General features: G+C 47.8%; 1 protein-coding gene across 1 annotated transcript in view; it reads left to right on the top strand.

The window, feature by feature from the left end:
- The window catches only part of LOC136591789 (polyunsaturated fatty acid lipoxygenase ALOX15B-like), a 116,146-nt gene extending 105,044 nt beyond the window's left edge, over positions 1–11,102 (top strand). The window contains exons 13-15 of the mRNA XM_066588551.1: positions 2,409–2,509; positions 10,551–10,721; positions 10,799–11,102. Of these exons, the coding sequence (XP_066444648.1) occupies positions 2,409–2,509; positions 10,551–10,721; positions 10,799–10,978 (452 nt within the window). The 3' untranslated portion in view covers positions 10,979–11,102. The remainder of the gene's footprint in view (positions 1–2,408; positions 2,510–10,550; positions 10,722–10,798) is intronic.
- Positions 11,103–25,674: the final 14,572 nt, after the last annotated feature.

The following is a 25,674-nucleotide window of genomic DNA, read 5'->3' as shown; positions in this document are numbered from 1 at the left end:
GAGCGGCTCCGTTACAAGACAAATCTACATCCAGAGCTGCGATCACAATTCTGCTGTTAGATCAGGTCATTTACTGGAGCACTTCTGACATTTCACTCTTCTCTGAGCGTGCGCCAACAGATTTCCATCTTATATTGTTATTTCATATTGCTGGGTGTTTATTATTGGTGGGGGTCCAACCTCTTGGACTCCCCGTTAAGAACCAAGTAGCAGAAGTCCTTCCGAGCAGCGCTCCCAGCCATTCACTATATGGGGCAAGAATCGGAAGAAGGGGAACTGGACAGGAGGCAGGAGTCATAATTTCCCCTGTGGTAATAAATAGCCATAATGTCCCCCATAGGAATACATAGCCATACTGTGCCTGAGAAAAATAAATTCCCATACTGCCCCTCTGTAGTAGCATCGAACCATACTTCCATCTTGTAGTAGTATATAGGCATACTGCCCCCCTGTAGTAGTATATAGCCATACTGGCCCCCCATTGTAGCATGGAGCCATACTGCCCCTCTGTAGTAGTATATAGCCATACTGCCCCCCCCCCATTGTAGCATGGAGCCATACTGCCCCTCTGTAGTAGCATAGAGCCATACTGCCCCCCTGTAGTAGTATATAGCCATACTGCCCCCCCCCCCCATTGTAGCATGGAGCCATACTGCCCCTCTGTAGTAGCATAGAGCCATACTGCCACCCTGTAGTAGCATAAAGCCATATTGCCCCCCCCCCGTAGTAGTATATAGCCATACTGCCCCCTCATAGTAGCATAGAGCCATACTGCCCCCTGTAGTAGCATAGAGCCATACTGCCCCCCCATAGTAGAATAGAGCCATACTGCCCCCCACTCCATAGTAGCATAGAGCCATACTGCCCCCTGTAGTAGTATATAGCTATAATGTCCATCATATTAAAATAATAAGCTTACTTACCTGCCCTGCGGTGCCTTCCATCCACCTTCTAGACGACACCTTCTATATGAACACAAGCGATACGATTACATCTTTTGAGCTGCCTACCGCAAATAGAAGGCGCCGGGTGGCAGAGCCCAGCGTGGCTAACAGCACTGTCTGCCAGCAGCACCGAGCGTGATGAAAGAACCATGCTGGGTGCAGGACGATGTGGGGGCAAAAAGGAGTCATCATGGACAAGCAGAAGACTGCCCAGGATGGTGGGACAGAGGGATACAACATAGGGTGGCGCGGTGCTGTGGATGAGGGATACAATGTAGGGCAGCGCGGTGCTGTGGATGAGGGATACAATGTAGGGCGGCGCGGTGCTGTGGATGAGGGATACAATGTAGGGCAGCGCGGTGCTGTGGATGAGGGATACAATGTAGGGCGGCGCGGTGCTGTGGATGAGGGATACAATGTAGGGCGGCGCGGTGCTGTGGATGCGGGATACAATGTAGGGTGGCGCGGTGCTGTGGAGGAGGGATACAATGTAGGGCAGGGCAGTGCTGTGGATGAGGGATACAATGTAGGGTGGTGCGGTGCTGTGGATGAGGGATACAATGTAGGGCGGTGCGTTGTTGTGGATGAGGGATACAATGTAGGGCGGCGCGGTGCTGTGGATGAGGGATTCAATGTAGGGCAGCACGGTGCTGTGGATGAGGGATACAATGTAGGGTGGCGCGGTGCTGTGGATGAGGGATACAATGTAGGGTGGCGCGGTGCTGTGGATGAGGGATACAATGTAGGGCGGCACGGAGCTGTGGATGAGGGATACAATGTAGGGTGGCGCGGTGCTGTGGATGAGGGATACAATGTAGGGCGGCGCGGTGCTGTGGATGAGGGATACAATGTAGGGCGGCGTGGTGCTGTGGATGCAGGATACAATGTAGGGCAGCACGGTGCTGTGGATGCGGGATACAATGTAGGGCAGCACGGTGCTGTGGAGAGCTTTACGGATGAGGGTGGTGAGTGTGAATTGTATTCTGTGTTTGACGGGCAGCCAGTGCAGTGACTGGCACAGGGCAGAGGTGTCCGAGTAGCGGCTGGATGGAAGGATGAGCCTGGCTGCTGCATTCAGGATGGATTGGAGGGGGTAGAGTCTGGTGCGGTGGGTGGATCAGTCACGAGTTGTAATATTCCAGCCAGATGAGGGCAACAGTGAGCGTTTTTAGCTCATCCGTGGTGAGAAAGGGGCAGCTTCTTGCGATGTTCTTGAGGTGCAGCTGACGTGTTCGGGCTAGAGATTGGATGTAGGGGGTAAAGGAGAGATCAGAGTCGGATATAACCCCAAGGCAGTGGGCGTGCTGGGAGTTATGGTGGCGCCGAACACTGAGAGGAAGATGTCAGGATGAAGTCGGTTAGTAGAGGGTGGAAACACCAGCAGGTCAGTTTCATATATCTGGTAGATGGTTAATGATAAATTTTCCTGCACTGACTCTTCTCACACGTCTGACCCTCCACCAGGAATCCCATCATCCCTGGAGACCATGCCCTCGCTGGTACGATACCTGACCATGGTGATCTTCAGGTGTTCTGCTCAGCATGCTGCAGTCAACAGTGGCCAGGTAAGTGGCATCAAATCAGCGAGGATTTTCCACAAATCACACCGACCTCCTGGAGGCCTCATTCTCTCCTGAAGACTCTTCCCTTTGGACTAGTCCAGTTTCTTCTCCCACCAGACTCCATGTGTCGTTCTCCACTGCTACGTTCTATCTGCTCCCATGTCCTGTCTTTTTCCAGCACCCAGGGGCTCAATAAGATTAATATTTGGGTTATTTGGAGGTTGAGCCAGCACCTTAAAATTCTTTATCAGTGTAGTTGGTTCTGTGAACTCAATGTCCTATAGGGGCCTTTATGCTGGAACAACAGGACAAAAACTTAAAGCAAGGATGAGATCTCATCACCATGCAATTAAAGAAAGGAAGACTGAGTGGGTCGGCATTTTTGTAGTCAAAGACACAGAACAGAACATGGGTATTATTATACTCAACGGTGACTTCAGATCCCAGAAGGACAGAAGAGTTTTTTGATACTCTGCATGTAGGCCTCAATATCTGTCAGGCTTTATGGAGGGTTGTAACATCTAAGAGACCGCGCCCAGAAAGCCTGAGGGCACCAAGGCTCTGGAGGAACATCCATTTAGAGGCCAGAAAACTTGGACATCTGTGAACTAATTAAGGACTTCTCCACCCCTCATCCTGTTCTGTTATTGTTTTAAATGCAATTTATCACACGGTCTCCGTCCTTTTATGTGATTGTTCCCAGCAAGAGAAACCAAGTAATCTTATAGATATGAGACCTTGTAATGGCTAACAATGATGTTCCAACGAGCTTTCCAACCTACGCAGGGTTCTTCCTCAGGCTTTATCTACACATATATACAGTGGTGCCTGGACATACAAGTTTAATCCTTTCCGGGATGGAGCTCTTAAGCCAAAAAACTCGTATGTCAAAGCACTTTTCACAATTGAATTGCATTGAAACGTCATTAATGCGTCCCAATTAGAGATGAGCGAGCGTACTCGGAAAAGCACTACTCGCTCGAGTAATTTGCTTTATCCGAGTATCGCTGTGCTCGTCCCTGAAGATTCGGGTGCCGACACGGAGCGGGGAGCTGCAGGGGAGAGCGGGGAGGAACGGAGGTAAGTTCTTTCTCTCCCTCTCTCCCGCCCGCTCTCCCCTGCTCCCCGCTGCGACTCACCTGTCAGCCGCAGCGGCACCCGAATCTTCAGGGACGAGCACAGCGATACTCGGATAAAGCACATTACTCGAGCGAGTAGTGCTTATCCGAGTACGCTCGCTCATCTCTAGTCCCAATGCATTTCAATGGGGAAACTAACTTAATCTAAAAAAAAAACAAAAAACATATTCGCCTAAGGCTGGCGTTCCACGATGATCTACTGCACTGCTGCAGGCTAACGCACCCTCCTCCATGCTGACAGAGCATTGCTTTCTGGATGCGGGGCTTGAATGCCCCGCCTCCAGCAAGCTAGTGCTCTGATTGGTTAACTCAGCACCGCGTCCGCCAATAAAAGACGGTGCTGGGTAAACCAATCTCAGCCATTGAATTACGTCATTACATCGCAGACCATTGCGAAGACGAAACGCTGGCAATAGGTGAGTATAGATTCCCCCCTGAGCCTCAGCTTGGGAGTTTTTTGACTTGCAAGCAGGCTCGTACCTTGAGTTTTTGCTCGAAGATCAGAGCAAAAATTCAGGAGAGAGTCACTCGCAAGTGCAGCAGACCAGGCGCAGGCTGGAGGGGGAAGGCCCTGTGGAAGCATTGGACCAAACGTGGTGCATGCACATCCCTGGTGAGAATCCACTTTCGGTCCTCCGGGCAAAACCCCCTCCAATGCACCAGGTATGGTACCGCCCCTCTAACCTGTCTGACATCAATAATTCTTTTGACCGCATATTCCAGTTCTCCCTGTACCAACGTAGGAGAGGGCGGGTTCTGGGCGGGAACAATTGGAGTCACATACCTCTTAAGTAAACTTTTATGAAAGACCTTGTGAATCTTCCACGAGTCAGGAAGAGACAACCTATATGCCACAGGATTAACAACCTGAGATACAGAAAACAAACCCGCAAAACGCGGAGCAAGTTTCAGGGACGTAACTTTGAATCTCAAATACTTGCTGCACAAAAGCTGCAGAGATGGTGTGTTTCTTATTTGACTGCCTAAGAAGTCTTTCCTGGGAACCCTGAAGGTTCTTACGAACCTGGGCCCAAACTGTGCACAGTTCATCCATAGAGGTATCAGCAAACGGAGTGTCAAAAGCAGAAGGAGTAGAGAATGTAAACCGGGGCGTTCAGTCTGTCCTTTGGACTCAGGATGGAATGCAGAGTAAAAGGACAAATTAACATTTAGATTTTTGCAGAAAGCCCGCCAGAAGCGAGCGATGAACTGTACCCCTCTATGCGAGACAATATCCTCTGGAATCTTATGCAGCCAAACAACCTCCTCGATAAACACTTCTGATAATAATTTGTTTGTTCCTCTATGCAAGTTACCTAACACCAACCATACATCCCTGGTAGGGATGAGCGAGCGTACTCGGAAAAGCACTACACGCTCGAGTAATTTGCTTTATCCGAGTATCACTGTGCTCGTCCCTGAAGATTCGGGTGCCGGCACGGAGCGGGGAGCTGCAGGGGAGAGCGGGGAGGAACGGAGGGGAGATCTTTCTCTCCTTCTCTCCCGCCCGCTCTCTCCCCTGCTCCCCGCTGCGACTCACCTGTCAGCCGCAGCGGCACCCGAATCTTCAGGGACGAGCACAGCGATACTCGGAAAAAGCAAATTACTCGAGCGAGTAGTGCTTTTCCGAGTACGCTCGCTCATCTCTAATCCCTGGCCATATGAGGCTACCAATAAACTCTGCATAGTAGCTCCCGAGTACCCCTGATACCGGGGTGACCAGCTAGGACTGAACCATGCATCTCCTCTAACACCTTCAACCTCAAAGAAAACAGAACAAAAAGTTTGCCTTCCAGAAGGGCTTCAGGGGCCGATTGTTAAGCAGCAAGTATAAGAGGCGAAAGGTCGGAGGAGACAGCAGCGTGAACCACCCTGGGGAAGAGAATACTCTCAGGCTCAGACTCGGAAGGTTCTGGGGTACCAAAACTCCTAGACAAGGCATCCGCCTTAGCATTCTTTAAACCTGGTCTGTAAGTCACCACAAAATTAAACTGAAAAGAACAGGGCCCAGCGGGCTTGTCGAGCGTGTAACCTCTTAGCGGAGTCTAGATACATGAGCTTTTTATGGTCTGTAAGTACAGTGATTTGATGGAATGCTCCTTTCAGGAAGTGCCTCTATTCCTCATACACCCATTTAATAGCTAGAAATTCCCATTTGCCAACATCATAATTTTGTTCAGCGGACAAGAATTTCCCTGAAAAGTAGGCACAAGGTCTAAGGTTCGTGAGTGTGGAGAGACCTTGGGACAGAACCGCTCCAACTCCAAACTCGGAGGCGTCTACCTCCACCACAAATGGACAGGATAGGTCAGGTTGGATGAGGACGGACGCTGAAGAGAAGGCAACCTTCAGGGTAGAGAAGGCCGCAAGAGCATCTGAAGACCAAGTACTCACATCTGTCCCCTTACTGGTGAGATCCGTTAAAGGCTTAGCCATCACAGAGCAGTTCTTAATGAATTTACGATAGTAGTTAGCGAACCCAAGGAAGTGCTGCAGAGCTTTTAGGGTAGCATGCTGAGCCCATTCCATGATGGTTTTCACCTTGACTGGATCCATCTGAATATCACATAATGATATACCCTAAGAATTCATATACCCTTTGAAAATAGCTGGAGCATTACATAACCCAAACGGCATAATGAGGTATTCGAAGTGGCCAAGAGGTGTATTAAAGACCGTCTTCCACTCATCCCCTTCCCGAATATGGATGATATTTTAGGCTCCCCTCATGTCAAGCTTAGAGAACCACTGGGCCCCTGAAATCTGAGTGAGGAGGCTGGGGATGAGCGGAAGAGCATTTTGGTTTCTGATTGTTATCTTCTTGAGCTCCCTGTAATCAATACAGGGCCTGAGACCCCCGTTCTTCTTCTCGACAAAGAAAAACCCAGCACTAGTAGAATACTCAGAGGGTCGGATGTGCCCCTTGGCCAAACTGTCCTGAATATAGTCCTTCATGGACTCCCTCTCCAGAACAGTTACGTTGTAGATCCGACCCTTAGGGAGTTTGGCGCCTGGGATCAGATTAATCTTACAGTCAAACTCTCTATGAGGAGGCAACACTTTAGAGAGTTGTTTGGAGAAAACATCAGAAAAGTCAGAGATATACTCTGTTAACTCGACCCCCTCATATACTGAGGCATCTAAGTACACAGGACACGTGATTGGTACAGCGGGGACCCCACTTGACTAGCTTCAGCATTTCCCAATTAATAAAGGGGTTCTGTTCCTTTAACCAAGGTAGCCCTGAGACTATGTGCACAGACAAATCTTTTATGACAAGGAAGGTACAAGGCTCAGAATGCAGGGCTCTAACGGTAAATTTTAACTCTGGGGTAACTAGATTTACGAGGCCAGCACACATGGAGTACAGTTTACCCCAAAATCTGAATGGGAGGATCTAAATGTAGCAAGAAACCAGATATCTGAGCCACAAAATCAAAATTAACAAAATTTGCTTTGGCCCCGGAATCAACAAAAGCTTGCCCTGTACAAGAGAAAGAACAAAACTCTAAGACGCAGGGCAAGAACATTTTAGACACAACTGGGAGTACTTGAGCTCCTAGTCAGTCCTCCCAACAACTGACTAAGAGTGGAAGTTTCTGCTGCCGAGGCTTCTTCCCGCAGATAGAGATCCAATGACCAGGCTCTCCACAATACAAACAAAGGTTCTTCTTTAACCGATATTCCCTTTGCTGTTTAGGTGACATCGTCCCCAATTCCATGAGTTCAGTGGAGGGAGGTGAAGTTGTTGGTCTTACAGGGAAAGTTGCCACAGAGGCCGGATAAACTGGTCTGGACCAAACAGATCATCTGCCCCTCAGGTGACTGTTGGCTCAGATAGTTTACGACATAGCTTGCTCCAGGGTATTAGGCTCCGGCTAGGCCACCAGCAGATCTTTTAGGCCTTCGGAATGGCCGGATATAAGTCCTTGAGGGCGGAGTCGTTCCACCCCGACCCAGTGCAGTGCTGTCTGAATTGGGAGAAATAGTCCTCCGCCACCTTCCGACCCTGGCGCAAGGACAACTGTTGAGCGACAGTGTAGGCAGCACGGTCGGGTTCGTCATAGATCTGACCCAGAGCAGAGAAGAAAGTGTCTAAAGACTATTGTGTCGGAAAGTCAGATGGTAATGAGAGAGCCCAGTTTTGAGGGTCTCCTCTAAGTCGGGAAATCACGATGTCCACCCTCTGGTACTCTGTGCCAGACGAGTGGGGTTGCAAATCAAAATACAGCTTACATCTTTCCCAGAAGGCAAAGAACTGTCTCCTTTCCCCAGAAAAAAAATTGGGCAGTGTAGCCCGAGGCTCAGAGATAGTCGCCGAAACACAGGGAGGCTGAACCTGAGCCTTAGACTATACCTGTTTCTGATGCTGCAAATGGGAAGTCAGGTCCTGAGCCAGGTTAGTCAGGGCCTGGACCTGGTTTGCCAAGGCCGACACGGCCTCCATAGAAAGGGTTAACGTAGGCAGTCGGACAAAAAAGTCTGACGCTTTGTTGACCAGCGTGACTGTCAGGGAACTGGGGTATGTGATACTGGAAGTCCCCGAAAACTACCCGCAACCCCTGTCCTTACCTACTTGCCCCCCTAGGAGAGGCCCTAGGGCAGTGATGGCGAACCTTTTAGAGACTGAGCGCCCAAACTGCAACTCAAAACCCACTTATTTAATGTAAAGTGCCAACATGTCGGGGGCGGCGCTTATCACCGCGTATGATTTTTACCTCCGTTGTTCTTAAAAGGACAAGGCTGTTTCAAAATAGACGGGGTGCAGATTTTGACTTCTTTTGGATGTGGAAATGCTGTGGAATTTGCCACGGAAATTTCCGTTGAGGACATTCTGCAGCATTTCCACCTCGTGTTAACATATCCCAGTAGTGATATTGACCCCCCCAGTAAGGGTGACCCCCTCCAGAGCAGCTTTAGTGGTTATCGTGACCCTGCACAGCGGCCCAAGCAGTAATAGTGACACGGCACCGTGGCCCCAGTCGTAATAGTGACATCCAACAGTGGCCCCCCAGTAGTAATAGTGACATCCCACATCAGCCCAGTAGTAATAGTGACATCCCACAGCAGTCCCTAGTAGTAATAGTGACATCCCACAGCGGTCCCAGCGATAATAGTGACACCCCACAGTGGTCCCCAGTAGTAATAGTGAAACTTCACAGCGTCCCCAGTAGTAATAGTGACATCCCACAGTGGCCCCCAGTAGTAATAGCGACATCCCACAGTGGCCCCTGTAGTAATAGTGCCCCCCGCTCTGAGACCCCAAATCCCCCCCCCCCCCACCTCCTCTGCTTGGCGCTGTTGCTGCCACTGATCTCTGGAGCACACTGTGATGTGCTGCCGGACACCTCCTCCCCTCCCCTGCTCTCGCGGAACCAAGTAGGAGACGTCAGAGGAGGGGTGAGGAGGATCCCGGCTGCACACTGACATCACAGCTGCAGCACCCCTGCCAGTATTTACTAATGTGGTGAGCGGCCGACAGCGGTGAGTGCCAGCTGGGAAGGCTCCGAGTGCCGCCTCTGGCACGCGTGCCATAGGTTCGCCATCACTGCCCTAGGGCGACAACTGGGCGACAGTCCCTAACCTTGGTAGGGATGCGGAGCAGGAGTCATACTTACATTCAAACAAGGTGCACACAAAGCACAAAGGCAGGTCTGGCAATCCGGGTTGACAACAGAGAATAACGCAGTACAAGTGGTCAGGCGAAGGCAAGGTCAGGTCCAAAGCAAGTGGATCAAAAGGCGGGAATACAATCCAATAACGCGGGTGTAGCTGGAGACAAGCATACACTGGCACTTGCTGGAGGAAACTGGGACGTTTAAAAGCTGTCAGAACTCCCACCGGCAGCTGATTGGGGCAGAGAGCCTGACAGCAGGAGGAACCAATAACAGGCTGCAGGAAGGAAACACCTCCAGGCGCCTGTACAACAAGCGGCGATAGAGCAGCATGCCTGGGAATCATGGCAATGGGACACGGGACGGTACCCGCCGCGCCTCTAGCAACCCGGCTGGTAAGCGGAGCGCGCGGCCGGAGTTCGCGGCCAGGGGGGTGTGACCAAGGCCGGGACTTCCCTGCGCCACACCCCCGCAGCCTGTATAATAGGGTCGACGGTGCAGGCACGGGGACCCTGACAGCCAGCGGTGCTGACAAAATCCTCATTCTATAGGCCACATTCTATAGGTTTGTTCTGCAGATCACGGTCTGTAGGTCATATGCTGTAGATTTCTGTTGGCCCTATTGTGAAGGTTACTCTCTACATGTGATAGTTTGTAAGTAACTGTTTGTAGATCATGTTCGATAGGTCACATTCTGTAGATCATGTTCGATAGGTCACATTCTGTAGATCATGTTCGATAGGTCACATTCTGTAGATCATGTTCGATAGGTCACATTCTGTAGATCATGTTCGATAGGTCACATTCTGTAGATCATGTTCGATAGGTCACATTCTGTAGATCACATTTGGTAGGTCATTGTTTGTTGGTCATATTCCGTAGGTCACATTTTGCACAATACATCACATTCTGTAATTCATTTTCTGTAGGTGATAGTCTGTAGGCACTGCTCTATAGACCAAATTCTGTAGATCAGTCTCTTGGTCATCATCTGTTTGCCATGTTCTTCAGGTTAGGTTCTGCAGTTCAGCCTGTACATAACATTCAACGGGTCATGATCTGTAGGCCATGTTCCGTTTGTCACATTCTAGTGGTAGTGTTCTGTTGGCCATGTTACAGCATTGTGGGAATATTGTGATGTTCTTCTTGCTGACACTTTGTATTCAGTCCATTATGTCCACCACATTTCCTGCAGCCCGTCCCATATAATGAGCTGAAGTAGTGTGAACATAACATAATATTTATACGTGGCATTGTTCTATGTGGACGTATATTGTCTTTCCACTGCAGTTTGACTTCTATGCTTGGATGCCCAATGGTCCCTCATCAATGAAGAGACCTCCCCCCACAGCCAAAGGGGTCACCACAATACAGAGTATCCTGGATTCCCTGCCTGATGTTAACACCACCACCTCAGGACTAGTTGTAGTTTGGCAGCTGAGCAGTGAGCCCCAAGACAAGGTGAGTATTTGTCAGTGTTCTTACCTGACTGCATCCACAATTTCATACATTTTTGGTCTCATTTGCTTTCGTTATAGAGACCTCTGGGATGCTACCCCGATGAGCATTTCACTGAAGAAACCCCACAACTATTCATCAAGGATTTCCAGGAGAAACTCGCTGAGATATCCAAGACCATTAATGAGAGCAACCAAACCAGGAAAATGCCGTATCTTTACCTGGACCCAAAGGTGATTGAGAACAGCATCTCCATCTAATGTTGATCCTCGGAGGATCCTCCTCCTGAGGCATCCTCCAAAGTGGCCTGGAATAACTGGAATGGCCTTGTGTAGAAACGTCTTGGATGGAGTCATGTTGATCTGAACAGGAAAATAAAAGATTGATGGAAATGTTGTGTTTTCTGTGTGACATTATTTTATATGTTCTACGGGACTATTGGCTCCATCCCATTGGCCTGGGTCTCATCCTGTAGGGTCCATTCTTATATCTATGAAGCAGCTACAGTCAGGGCCCTGGAGTTTCTGCTGTCACTGGGCAAAGGAATCCAAGAATATGTTGGAGTACTCCTTTTTAATTTAGAATCGGTCATAAGGCTACCGGGATCTGAGTCCTCTCATGTGTCCAAATTAATTAGTGATGATCATTTGAGAAAGAACAAGAGACATCAACTGTGTGAAATTACTACTGTCCTCTTTCTGAGGAACCAATGCAGTGTTAGGTTTATTTATAGTGCAAAGTAGAACAAAGAGAGGTATAATGTCCAATCATGGGAGACAACCCAAGTAGCAAATCATCATCTACATTTGATTAGAGTGAGAAAAGCAGATACAACAGCTAAATATGGTCTGCAGGAAACACTCAAAGCCCTACTACAAGAACATGCTGCTTCTACGAGCTGTGGACTAAATTGTATTAACCCTTAAATAACAAATGTAACACAGATCAATACATTCCTATCTTCCCCCCTTTTGATTACACATTTATTTCCAAACTAAGTATATCCCATTGGATAGTCCCAATAGAGAGACTTCAGTGTTTCACCTTCCTGGAGCTAGCCTCCAAGGAGGATCTGTCTTCACTCTGTTCTCCAATTTGAGAGATATTCCTCTCCCTGATTTGACACTTCTGCTCTCCCCACCAGGTGGGATCGAATACACGTTGACTGAGGTGGGCATATACTTTTCGCTCTTTCTCATAGATGTTTTTGTAGACAGTGCGGGGCCGCTGAGTTCTGGCGGTAGACAGATTTTAATTGCTTGCTTGTGTGTTATTAATAGACTATGCAAATAAGGAAGATGGAATTACTACCTCTGCAGCGCCACTTATTGGATAGCAGCATTCCTCCATATCAATGTCAGACCCTTTATACAGATCTCTATAACAATGATTGGAAATATGAAACCAAGCCACAAAACCATCCACAGACAGCTGTTTTGGGGGTGTTTGCACCTCATCAGTGTAGGGTAGGTTGCTGGTTTAGCTGGTGAGAGGCCTGAGAAATGGATCAGGAGGGGCATCATATCATCTTAAGGGGAGCACCAAAAAGGGGTGACACCCCCTCCTGATAATAGTCTGTCATCTCTCAGCACTGTTCACATTCTCTTTTTTACTGAAAATAAGGTTTTTTAACTTGACTTCTGTGTCCATGGAGAAGACTTGAACATGAGACCCTCTGATTGCTCTGGTAGTACACTGCAGTACTTCTGTGGATCCATTGATGGGAAGCATCGGGATCAGGAGTAGATTAATTATAGGCTCTATAGGAAGCAATCCTGGTAGGCTGGCCAGGTCAGGGCCGGTCTGGTCAGCCACGGCTGGCCAAAGCACTTGATTAGATCCTAGGAACAACTGCAAATACAGTGGCCTCACTACATCTGTATTAGGGTTAATGCAAGACCCTACTATCCCGTGAGGAGGAGAGAGACACAAATAACCAGGAAGAGGGGATGACTGCATAATTTAAAGGGCCAGTACCATGACCTTACATACTCACTATACTATCTTCCTAAGCCCCACCTACCACCAATGTGGCTATGCATAACATTTTGTTGACCCCACCTGCTAGTAACATGTACTTACTTACAACATGAGGCCACTTAGATTTTCTTTCTAGGGTCAAGGGCTGTACAAGTATTGCAAGTTTTCTCCTATTTACAGCATAGGGGATAACTTGCTGATCAGTGGGTGGTTCACTGCTGAGAACCCACCGATCTTAAGAACAGGGGTCCCATGTCCCCGTCCTCATCACCACAGGGTTACTGCATCCCCCACAGTGAGGAGTAGACTGAATGATGTACTGGTCATGCTATTGCACCAGCGCCGCATTCACTATCAATGTGACTGCTGAGATACCCAAGCAGAACCCACTTGAGTATTTCCATCAGTCCTATTGAAACGAATGGAGTTCTGACCGCACACGCTCAACATCAACAGTGATGTACCTGCAGAAGAAGAAGCAATCCCCATAGTAACAGAGTTGACAGGGAAATGAACTCCAAATAGACAGATGCTTGTTAGCAGCTCTCACTGTAATCCCAACTCGGGTGGAGTGGATCTGATGTACGTCACTATGGATCAGGCCCTAATCCCAGAGAAATCCAACATTTAAATGAAGAAGCAGCAGCATCAATGGTGCAATAGTATTTCATCCATATAACCTATTTTATTCTTCATGCACCATAACAGCCTGTTTGGAGCATGAAGAATAAAGTAGGTCAAATGGATGAAATACTATTGCACCATTGATGCTGCTGCTTCTTTAATTAAGAGTTGACAGGTTAGTCCTATTCTGGAGATCAGCCATATCTCAATGATGAGACCCCCACCAATCAGCAAGTTATACCTTATCTTGTGGATATCCTGCAGATAGGGGACAATGTGAAATTTTGGTACAACCCCTTAAAGTTCTGATCCTACCCTTGTCTCATTTCGAGAGTTCGCCATCATCACGTCCTCAGACAGAGAGCTCCATAGTCTCACTGTTCTTAAGAAAGGGTGCTTCCCTGGCTGGTATTTGAGCCCTCATTTAGGTTTAATGATAGGGACCTTTATCTAACTTACGCTTTTTCTTGACTGCTGATGGGTACTGCCAGTGGTGGAGAGGAGCTCATCTCCTTCTAGGGGTTAGGGTTTAGGACCATCATCTGGCTCTTCAAAAGTGGTCCATAAGGATGGATATAGGCTTGGTCACATGCCTGCAGCAAGAGGGGCAGAGGCTTGTGGTACATAACAGAGGCAAGACCATCTGCAATACGTCTTTAGCTTATTTAACAAACCAAAAAGCAGAAATTACCAAAGAGCTTCTGAGTTATCTAAGGTGCAAGTCTTCAAACAGTGTGAACAATTTCATAAAGTCCATTAATAATAGTCAAGTACGTTACCCTCGTTTTCAAGGAATGACATTCACTCTCTCTCTGTCTATCTAGCTTCAGGCTGTGGTCGGTTACATGACAAATACTAAACATTATGCCAGTCTATTAACAACACACGGGTGTTTCTGCAAAGTGATTGTAGCAATACCTTGGTGTCGATGTCGGGGACTGAGTCGTTGATGAGAGCGGTGGGTCTCACAGGTGACTACAGTCAAAGGAGGCACCAAAACCCGCTGATCTGGATAGTACGAGGATTCCCCAGTACTTGGAAGGTCTCTCACATGCTTCCTGGATTCTCCCTTCAGCCCGACCAACAGGCCATGCCAGAGGGACATGTAAATGTATCAAGTCTGTCATGTTATGAGAGAGTGTATAAATGTGAGTGATTGAGAGTAGGAAGGAATATCATTCTTTGGAGTTGAGAGAGTCTAAAGTACAGAGCCACATGGGGCTCCTTTAATCTTCATGCGGTGAAGATGGAAGAGAGGAGAGGTTTCCCATATTGCTTGTGATCTGAATGTAAGGAGAGTGAGTCCCAGAGAGAGACAGAGCATCTGTGAGTTCTAATCTGTGTTTATTCAATGACAGTGCAGAGATACTAACTCTTCAGTCTTTTCTACATGTCCGTCTGAAGTCTGGATCACCGCGTAAAGGTACACCTTTAATTGTCACATCCACACGTCTCCAAGGCTGGGTGGTGGTACTGCAAGTCTACAAGATAATAATCTCTGTTCACACATGTGTGTCTTTAAGTCTGTATGAGCCGTGTGGAGGTACTAAACTCTGAAGTCTATTCATTTGCCTGCACTGTGCAGTTATAACTGAACTGACTTGTATTGTTTATTCTTCATTCAAGTAAAGTTTATGCTGGGCTCTGACTGTTTCCAGAGACCATGGTACTAAAGAACTGTCGGTGGCTGAATTACTTATCCACCGAGGGTCATACCAGTGTGAGTGTTGGAACGGTGGCGACACACATGACAATTTCTTCCATGTTATCCAGTTTGGTGGGCATTCACTATCCTAAGGGTGTCGAAGGTGGACTGCAGTGCTACTCTGTACTTGGCTGCATTTTTATCCCTTTGGGAAGAAGCCTGGTAAGTGCCGCCATGACAAGCCAACACTTTGGGGATGCCTAATAAATATTAGAACAGGTGATGAGGTTGTCACGGGTGATGCCACCATTTCAGTACCCACCAGCATGAACATCAGGGGGAAATAATTGAGCCACAGACAGTGATAGAGTACCTCAGGACCTTGGGAACGGTCAGGGCCGGGAATAAACTTTACTTAGCAAACTTAAATGATACAAGGCACAATTTAAAGCAGTGACAGTGCAGAAAATTACTAGTCTTAAGACATAGGTGAAACTCCACCTGGTGATCCAGACTTCAGAATACCCGGGTGTGAAAGACAAAATGGGTGTACCTCTATGCGGTGATAAACTAGCTCCAGATGGTTGTGTAGGAACTTGACAAGCACTCACTCAAGCTCTGCTTATGTGGGGCTCACTCCTTCCTCCTCACATGCACACCCAAGCTGGGAAAATCTCTCCTGCTCCTCCATGCATCATATGCTCCATGCTTTATATGAGGGCTAAAGCTGCCCCCCATTTAGCCGGACCTCCTGACTCCAACTCCAGAGAACATTGCACCCTTTCCGGCTCTCAAACACTCACTTTAATAATCTTTCTCATATCAGGTGACATAAATTGATACATTTACAGACAGACAGCTCCCACTTTACAGACACTAACCTCTCATTTTCTGTAGCTGTTTAATACAAATGATAGAATGACAAGACAGTTTTGCACAGTACATCTACACAAGACATTACATGAATGACATTAAGGAGGGGCCAGAAAAGTATATACTGGGCCACTACAACTACCCCCTTACACTTACACTGAAGAGCTTCCTTCTTTGTTGTGACTTCCCTGGAAGCTAAAAAGAGATGAAGATAGGGCAGCAGAGTTGGTGCAAGTAAACATTTGCAGATGCACTTTATTCCTCCACTAGCTGATAAACCCGGCATCTCCCGAGTCAATTTTATACAGGTGTTTGTGTGTTGTTTGGAAAATTTTATGAAGTCAAGGTTACTTTCCAGTAACCAAGGAATAAAATATGTACACACAGATGTGTGTTAGATTCTCCTTAGGCTGCATGTACCGATGTCCCTCTGCAGACTATGCCACCCCTTCCACTCTCGTCACTTAGGACCTAAAAAAATGCTTCTGCCAAATTTCACGCTTGTATGACTCAGAGAAGTTACATTACATAGGGGTGCACTTACTCTTGCAATTAACATTAAATAATCGAGTTGTTACTACATTGCTTTTCTTATTTAGGACCTAAAGAATAGTTGTGCCAAATTTTATGTTTTTACAACACCAGGAAGTTACATTACTAGAGATGAGCGAGTATCAAAATGCTCGGGTGCTCGTTGCTCGTGTCAAACTTTTCGTAATGCTCGAGAGCTCGTTTCGAGTAACGAACCCCATTGAAGTCAATGAGCGACTTGAGCATTTTTGTATGGGAGCGATGCTCCGCATAGGTGATGACTTGTCAAACACCAGAAAATATCAGAATGTCATGGAAACACCATAGAAACGGATAGGGAAGGGCAGGGGCAGCATGTGTGGCTGCATCTGAGGCTCCCAGGTTTCACTATTAAGCCAAAATAGGGGCAAGAGTCTGGCGTCACCCCCCTAACAATTTACTTCAGACAAATCCTCATTGGCAAAGCACATGCGCTGGCACATCTTAGCTAAGCACCACACTACCTGCAACCAAGAACAATCACTGCCTGCGGGTGAGACAGCGCACCCAAAGTTTTCCCTGTGCAGCGTTCAGCTGTCCTCATGCCACACGCTCGCTTCATAGCCACATCACCCTCATGTCTATTTATAAGTGCGTCTGCCATGAGGAGGAACCGGAGGCACACACTGCAGAGGGTTGGCCTGGCTAGGCAGCGACCCTCTTTTGAAAGTGTGGGCGATAGCCTATAATGCTGTTGAGAATGGATGATAAATTGACGTACGATCATAATTCCAATACCGTGCCACCTCCGTCACAAAATTGTCAGGAGCCGCAAATGTGGGCTTAAAGGAGGCTCAGGTGCCAGCACTTCTGCACATCTCCACAATGCAGCAATACTCTGTGTGGGAAGCCAGGGCCAGTCTCGGTCCCAGCCTCCATCTTGTGTGACCCAAGGTGCCGTGAGTTACATAGCAATGGGAAATTCATGTGTCCACACACACTTCATTCTGTGTAGGTGTCAGATAGCTCAACACTGCAATGTAAAGTCTTTGAGTTCCTTGGGCTTGCCTATGCTGTCGGTGCACAAAGATGGTATTACACAGGAAGAAATCAGAGCGCCCAAACACGGCAGAGTTTCACCCCGCCAAGGACCTCGGTCTTGGCCCACATTTCTGCCCTAGCCAGTAAGTGTATTTGTGCCAGACCCGAGTAACATTTCTGTAGCAAGGGTACAGGCAGACACCCGTAACATTTATGTAGCAAGAATATTGGCGGACCCCAGTAACATTTCTGTAGCCAAATTATAGGCAGACCCCAGTAACATTTCTGTAGCAAAAGTATAGGCGGACCCCAGTAACATTTCTGTAGCAAAAGTATAGGCGAACCCATGTAACATTTCTGTAGCAAGAGTATAGGCGAACCCCTCAAAACATTCAGTAGAAAAGGTATAGGCAGACCCGAGTAACATTTCTGTAGCAAAAGTATAGGCGGACCCCAGTAACATTTCTGTAGCAAGAGTATATGCGCACCTCAGTAACATTTTGGTAGCAAAAGTATAGGCAGACCCCAGTAACATTTCTGTAGCCAAAGTATACTCAAACCCCAGTAACATTTCTGTAGCAAAAGTATAGGCAGACCCCAGTAACATTTCTGTAGAAAAAGTATAGGTAGACCCCTGCAACATTTCTGTAGCAAGAGTATAGGCGAACTTCTGTAACATTACTGTAGCAAGCTTATAGGCGAACCCCTCAAACCATTCAGTAGAAAAGGTTTAGGCAGATCCCAGTAGCATTGCTGTAGCAAAAGTATAGGCAGACCCCAGTAACATTTCTGGCGGGTATGCTTATCCGTGTTGATTCCCCCAGTTGCACTAAACACCCTCTCACAAGACGCTAGCAGCAGGGCAGGCCAGCACCTCCAGGGTGTACAGCGCAAGTTCGTGGCACGTGTCAAGCTTTGACACCCAACAGTTGTATGGAGCAGAGGCATCACGGAGGACGGTGGTATGATCGGCTACGTACTCCCTCGCCATCTTTTTACAGTGCTCCCTCTGACTCAGCCTTGACTGGGGAGTTGTGACACAGCCTTTCTGGGGAGCCATAAAGCTGGCAAAGGCCTTGAAGAGTGTTCTCCTGCCTGCGATGGACATGCTGCCTGATCCCTGCACCTCCCTTGCTAGTTGGCCCTCGGAACTGCATCTTCTTCCACTAGCGCTGTCAGATGGGAACTTTAGCATCACTTTTTTCACCAGGGCCCTGTGGTATTGCATCACTCTTGTACCGCTTTCCTCTTCGGGAATGAGATTGGAAAGGTTGTTCTTATACCGTGGGTCGAGAAGCGTGTACACCCAGTAATCCGTGTTGGCCAGAATGCGTCAAACGTGAGAGTCACGGGAAAGGCAGCCAAACATGAAGTCAGCCATGTGTGCCAGGCTCCCAGTACACAACACATCGCTGTCCTCACTAGGAAAATAATTTCAGGATCCTTTTCTTCCTCCTCTTCCTTCTCCTCCTCCTCTTCAGCCCATACACGCTGAACAGATAAGAGGCAAGCAGCATGCATACCCTCTGCAGTGTGGCCAGCTGTCTCTTCCCCCTCCTCCTTCTCCCCCTCCTCCTCCTCCTCCAAAACGCACTGAGATATAGACATGAGGGTGGTCTGGCTATCAAGCAATATACTGTCATCCCCCGTCTCCTGTTCCAACCGCAAAGCATCGGCCTTTATGCTTAGCAGCAGACTTCTCCGCCGCATCGCCGCTCACCATCTGGGTAGACTCCTCAAAGTTCCCGAGGACCTGGCAGATATCTGCCATCCATGCCCACTCAGCAGTAAATAATTGCAGAGGCTGACTACCACTCTGCCACTCATGTTGCAGCTGGTATTCCACTATTGCTCTATGCTGCTCGTACAGCCTGGCCTACATGTGCAGCATAGAATTCCAGCATGTGCGCACCTCGCACAGCAGTCGGTGCTTTGGCAGCTGAAACCGACGTTGCAGGGTCCTCAGGGTGGCAGCGTCCGCGGTGGACTTGTGGAATTGTGCGCACATACGGCGCACCTTGCCGAGCAGGTCAGAGAAGTGGGGGTAGTTTTGCAGAAACTGCTGAACCACCAAATTGAAGACATGGGCCAGGCATGGCACGCGTGTGAGGCTGCCGAGCTGCAGAGCCGCCACCAGGTTACGGCCGTTGTCACACACGAGCATGCCCGGTTGGAGGCTCAGCGGCGAAAGCCAGAAGTGCTCACACTTCTTAATTGAGAGGTAGACGTGGCGGAGAAGGGGGAGGGTTTGGAGGAGGTGGCATAAAACGCAGCAGATACCAGCACTGAGGTAGGACCCGCTATTCTGAGTGTGGGTAGCACTTTAGCGGTCCCAGGCTCTGACTTGAACCCAGCCTCCACCAAGTTCACCCACCCGTCAGGGAGATATAATGGCCCTGCCCACTAGTACTTGTCCACATGTCCATGGTTAAGTGGACCTTCCCAGTAACCGCACTGGTGAGGGCACGATTTATGTTGCGGGAGACATGCTGGTGTAGGGCGAGGACGGCACACCGGGAAAAATAGTGGCGAGTGGGGACCGAGTAGCGCGGGACCGCCGCCGCCATCCTGTTTTTGAAAGCCTCCGTTTCCACCAGCCTGTACAGCAGCATCTCCAAGCTGATTAATTTGGCAATGTGCACGTTTAAAGCTTGTGCATGCGGGTGGGTGGCGGCGTATTTCTGCTTTTGCTCCAACGCTTGTGTTAGCGACAGCTGAACGCTGCGCTGAGAGACATTGCTTGATGGAGTGTAGGACCGTGGCGGTGAGGGTGTGGGTGCAGGCCGGGAGGAACTCGTGCCTGTGTCCTGAGAGGGGGATTGGATCGGTGTGCCAGGTTGTGGCACAGGGGGAGAGGCAGTGGTGTGATCCGGAGGTAGTGAATGGCCTTTGTCCCACCTTGTGGGGTGCTTGGCCATCATATGCCTGTGCATGCTGGTGTTGGTGAGGCTGGTAGTGGTGGCTCCCTGACTGATCTTGGTGCGACACAGGTTGCACATCACTGTTCGTCGGTCATCCGCGCTCTCACTAAAAAAAATCCACACCTTTGAACACCTAGTCCTCTGCACGGAGGCTTGGCGCGAGGGGGTGCTTTGGGTAACAGTTGGGGGATTCTTCGCTCTGGCCCTGCCTCTACCCATGGCCACCCCACTGGCTCTTCCAACCTGTCTTGCTGCACTTGCCTCTCCCTCTGAAGCCCTGTCCTCAGTAGGCTTAGGAAACTAGGTAAGGTCAGTCACCTCATTGTCCAGCAGCTCTTCCTCCGAATCCTCTGTGCGCTCCTCCCTCGGACTTACTGCCCTTACTACTACCTCACTGACAGACAACTGTGTCTCATCATCCTCATCCAGAAAAAGCTCTTGAGACAGTTGCCGGAAGTCCCCAGCCTCCTCATCCGGACTCCAGGAACTTTCCAAAGGTTGGGCATTGGTCACAACAAACTCCTCAGGTGAGAGAGGAACCAGTTTTTCCCACTCATGGCAGGGACCCGAGAACTGTTCCTGGGAGTCTGCCTGCTCAGAATATGTCATTTTCATGGAGTGAGGAGGCTGGGAGGAAGCAGGAGCAGCAGCCAGAGGATTCAGAGTTGCAGTCCCTAGGCCAGGAGTAGTGGACTGCGTAGAAGACTGGGTAGTCGATACATTGCTGGATGCGTTTTCTGCCATCCACGACAGGACCTGCTCACACTGCTCTGTTTGTAATAAAGGTCTACCAAGTGGACCCATTAATTGTGATATAAAGCTGGGGACACCAGAAACTTGCCTCTCTCCTAATCCTGCAGCATCCAGCTGTGATTCACCTGGACCAGGAACTCGGCCTGTGCCCACACCCTCACTTGGACGTCCGCGTCCACGTCCACGTCCTCAATCCTTACTCCTACTCCTCATCATGGCAGATTAAATAAATAAATTACCCCACTGTACAGCACTGACAACTGGGTCTTAATTCACCGCACACAGAGACTTGTAGATAGCGGAGGCTCTATGCTGTGACTTGTGTCTTGCGCTGATACCTAGGGGTAATTTACTGCTCGCAGAGACTTGTAGATTATAGAGGCTGTGTGGAGGGGGAGAAGACTCTAAAGCCAGTGGATAGTGCTGGTAACTGTGGCGGTCTCAACCCCACCAAGGAAAGGGTATTGTGAGACGCTCTGCACAGCGGCTGAGCTGAAATACTTTGCAGTGACCCCGGTAATATTACAGTACTGTTTAGCGATGAGACCGCTGTCTAATGCACTGCAGACACAGAACGGTATAAATGAGGTAGTTTGCAGCAGGCTAGGAGATGTTAGAGGGCAGTTTCACGGTGAGAGCTGGTTGTACGGCACTGCAGGCTGAGAACGCTATTACTGAAAGGCTAGGAACAGGCCTAGATGCATAATACAAAAATGGATGCACTACAACACCCAGTCAGCCACAACAGTAATGCACACGATGAGATGTAGCCCTAAGAAGGAGCATTGGGGTTCTTGTACGGAGGATCAGAAGGACTGTAAAACTTTCCCTATAGAAGCAGCTCTGTCCCTAAACTCTGCCTAATGCACTGCAGACTGAGAACGCTCTAGTTGAAATGGCCTGCACAGCCCGAGATGCTTACAAAAAAAAAAAATTGGTGCACTACTGCTCCCAGCCAGCCACAACAGTAATGCACACTATGAAGAGTAGCCGTAAGAAGGATGGTTGGGGTTCTTGAAGACAGGATCCTACTCTAACACTGTCCCTATATCAGCAGCAGCACTATCCCTAACCTCTGCCAGCATGCGTCTGAGACTGGCACGTCACAGCAGGTAGTGGTAATGCCTTTCCCGCATGTCTATTGGCTAGAAAATGGCGCTAAACATGCAGGGAAGGAAATGCGATTGACTTGAGTACCGCCTGATGTTCTTTTCAAGTAATGAGCATCTTGAGTACCCTAATACTCGAACGAGCATCAAGTGCAGACAAGTGTGGTCGCTCATCTCTAAACATTACATAGGGGTGCCAATACTTTTGTACTTAGCATTGAATAATCAAGTTGTGACCCCTTTACTTTTCCTATTTAGGACCTAAAGAATGGTTATGCCAAATTCCATGTTTGTACGATACCGGGAAGTTACATTACACAGGGGTGCCAATACTTTTGCCATTACCATTGAATAATCGAGTTGTGAATCCTTTCATTTTCCTATTTAGGACCTAAAGAATGTGCCTGCCAAATTTCATGTTTGTGTGACACCGGGAAGTTAGAGAATTAGTGTTGATTTAGTCAGTGAGTCAGGGCTTTCACACACACACACACATTATATATATATATGTGTGTGTATGTATGTATGTATGTATTGTAACAACCCGGGGATCATTCGCTCACATCACAGGTAGGCACCAATGGGTTAAACTCCAAATTTCTATTTATTTTCAACTTCTGAGCAATATCAGCTCGCTTCAGCTCAGCACTTTATGCAAGTAAATTAACTTAAATGTCCTTTTCATTAGGTTCAATAAACAGTCCAACTATGGTTCTCACCCGGTCTCCAGGGCATCTTCATACAGTTGTCTTCAGGACTCACTCTGCTTCCCTCAAGATGGTTTCACTTCACCTTCCTGAGGCACATGAACAGTCTCTTCAGCATCCTTGGTCCCAGGGACAGAGCTCCCCAAGCATCCCGCCAGGACAATGTCTCTCCGCCTCGTCACTTAAATAGTGTCCATATAACTGAGCTCACCTGGTAGTAATCCTCGTCCCGTAGAAACACCCCAACTTCTTCTCACAAATTCCTCCTTCATTGAGAGTAGTACATCATGTAAGGGTGTACCAATATGGCGCTCGTTCAGGTTAATGCACATATGTGAGTCTGACTTTGGGTCACAGAAACAAATTCATATATTGATCAAACTGTCCAACAGTCAGTCTTGCAAGGATGGAAATGCCCATCACAGGTGACATAATGGTGCACATGTGGACAATACAGGGGAGCCAAGCGCGACGTACAGCTCTCATGGAGCGATGCTTGAGCAAAGGGAGAAAGACATTGTGTCCATACAGAGGCTTTGTAGAGGCATCTAGGGGTCAACAAGCTCTACAAGAAGAAGAAGAGGTCACCACACACAAGGAGCCTCCGAGAGCCTCTTATAGGCCAAGGGGGGAACCACTATTATGGCCTCCGGGGACAAGACCGTTCATCTAATCACCACAACTCTCATCATTTACAGATGTGTCTGAGATGGAACTGCATGCAGAATTTTGCAATGAAATGAAAACTTTAGTTTAACATTGTTTAAAACGTTCTCAGAGGCAAAAAATGCTGTTGCACAACAGTCCAAATATGATGAGATATAACTAGTCAGAACTATACTCTGTGCAACGCAGGCAGCAACATTTATATTTTCTTCACCACAAAAAGAAAAAAAAACGCATACTCAAGTGGTGACCTTCTCCACAGTCATTCGATAAAGCTAAATCTGCTGCATCTGTGGCTTTATCCAGCAGAAAAGAATTTACTACTGATCTAGAAGGAACTATTGATAGTAATAATAATAATAAACTTTATTTGTATAGCGCCAACATATTCCGCAGCGCTTTGTAGAGTTAAGCCAAGAAGGAGTTAGTTGTAGTGTAGTTGCAGCGGAACCTAGAGGGAGCTAGTAGTAATGCAGATGGGCCTAGTAGGGAAGAAGGAGCTAACATTAGTGCATCTGAGCCTAGAGGATCCAATTGTAGTGCAGCAGACTGAGAAGGAGCTATTTGTAGTGTAGCTATGCCTGGTATGTGTTAATCAGTTTATTTAGGTGACACTCAAGGTGTATCATAGCTTCATCAATAAGGCATGCTTAATTATATATAGACGATGCATTGGAGAAGAATATAATGAGAAACACTCAACTGATGTCTCTAAGATCTTATATTTTATTGTTTTTTTGTCTCCCACATAAAACAACAGTTCAGAGTCCGCAGCGTGTGATACTTTTATCTTAGTAACACATTACAGAGGTTAATTATGACAAATCTGTATCCTGTTAGTGAAACTACAATACGTATCTTAGCAAACAGAAGAAAAGCAAACTGGAGTGCAGAACTTATAATATATTTATTACGTATAGAAAACACATATATCCAAAAAGAAAAACGAAGACACAGAATAACACAGAAGTATAAAAACACATTAAATCCAAAAATTCCCACATAATGATATGTGTCCCTGAGAGCAGAATACAAATTCCTATAGATCCGTATCATTAGGTGTATCCCAATCATCCAAGAGAAAAAAGCAAAGTGCAGGTCACAGATAATATAGATTAACTACCTATAAAGAGTATAAAGCTCCTCAGAGTTCCACCATAATGTGGGGAATAGACCGACCCCCCCCCCCCCCGACACACGTGTCCGACCCGCCTTCTTTGGAGGGGTACTGCCAGCCACAAATTCTACCCCTTAAATAGTGTCCATACAACTGAGCTCACCTGTTAGTAATCCTCGCCCCGTAGAAACCCCCCGACATCTTCTCACAAATTCCTCCTTCATTGAGAGTAGTACATCATGTAAGGGTGTACCAATATGGCGCTCGTTCAGGTTAATGCACATATGTGAGTCTGACTTTGGGTCACAGAAACAAATTCATATATTGATCAAACTGTCCAACAGTCAGTCTTGCAAGGATGGAAATGCCCATCACATAATGGCCAAGCGCGACGTACAGCTCTCATGGAGCGATGCTTGAGCAAAGGGAGAAAGACATTGTGTCCATACAGAGGCTTCCGGAACGCCATCAGCAGCGCTGCTCTGCAACGACCAACATACGCGCCATCACGCTCTGACACACGGTCTGGAGAAAATGGACTACATGCAATAATAAAAAACGTGTAAGAAATAATTACAACATTATAGCAACCTTGACAAAAAAAAGCATAAAAACATTAACATATGAATGAGTGATTTTTTGGGGGGATAAATAAACACATGACAGCAAATAAAGTGGCGATATTGAAGTGTTAATAAGACCTGCGACGCATATCAATATAATGAGACAATAAATACATTCAACCTACAAGCGAGATGATGAAAAACCCCAGTCTGACTCCATAAACTAAGACACAACAATATAGCAATCTGAAGGCCCAATGTCCACGGGCAAAGTAGAATTACCAAATCCGCGTGAGTCTCCCGCACACGTGATCTGTGACAATAGCGAATCATGAGACACCCGCAGGTTATTAAATACCTGTGGATGTCATTTTTCCCGACACACAGATCACCTACAGCATGCTCTATTTCGTGCAGGTTTTCCCATACAGACGGCTCCCGTGGCTT

This window comes from Eleutherodactylus coqui, chromosome 1 (assembly GCF_035609145.1).
Source record: "Eleutherodactylus coqui strain aEleCoq1 chromosome 1, aEleCoq1.hap1, whole genome shotgun sequence".
Lineage (NCBI taxonomy): Eukaryota > Metazoa > Chordata > Amphibia > Anura > Eleutherodactylidae > Eleutherodactylus > Eleutherodactylus coqui.
The sequence above is the reverse complement of the archived record's forward strand: the minus strand, read 5'-3'. Positions and strand labels throughout refer to the sequence as shown.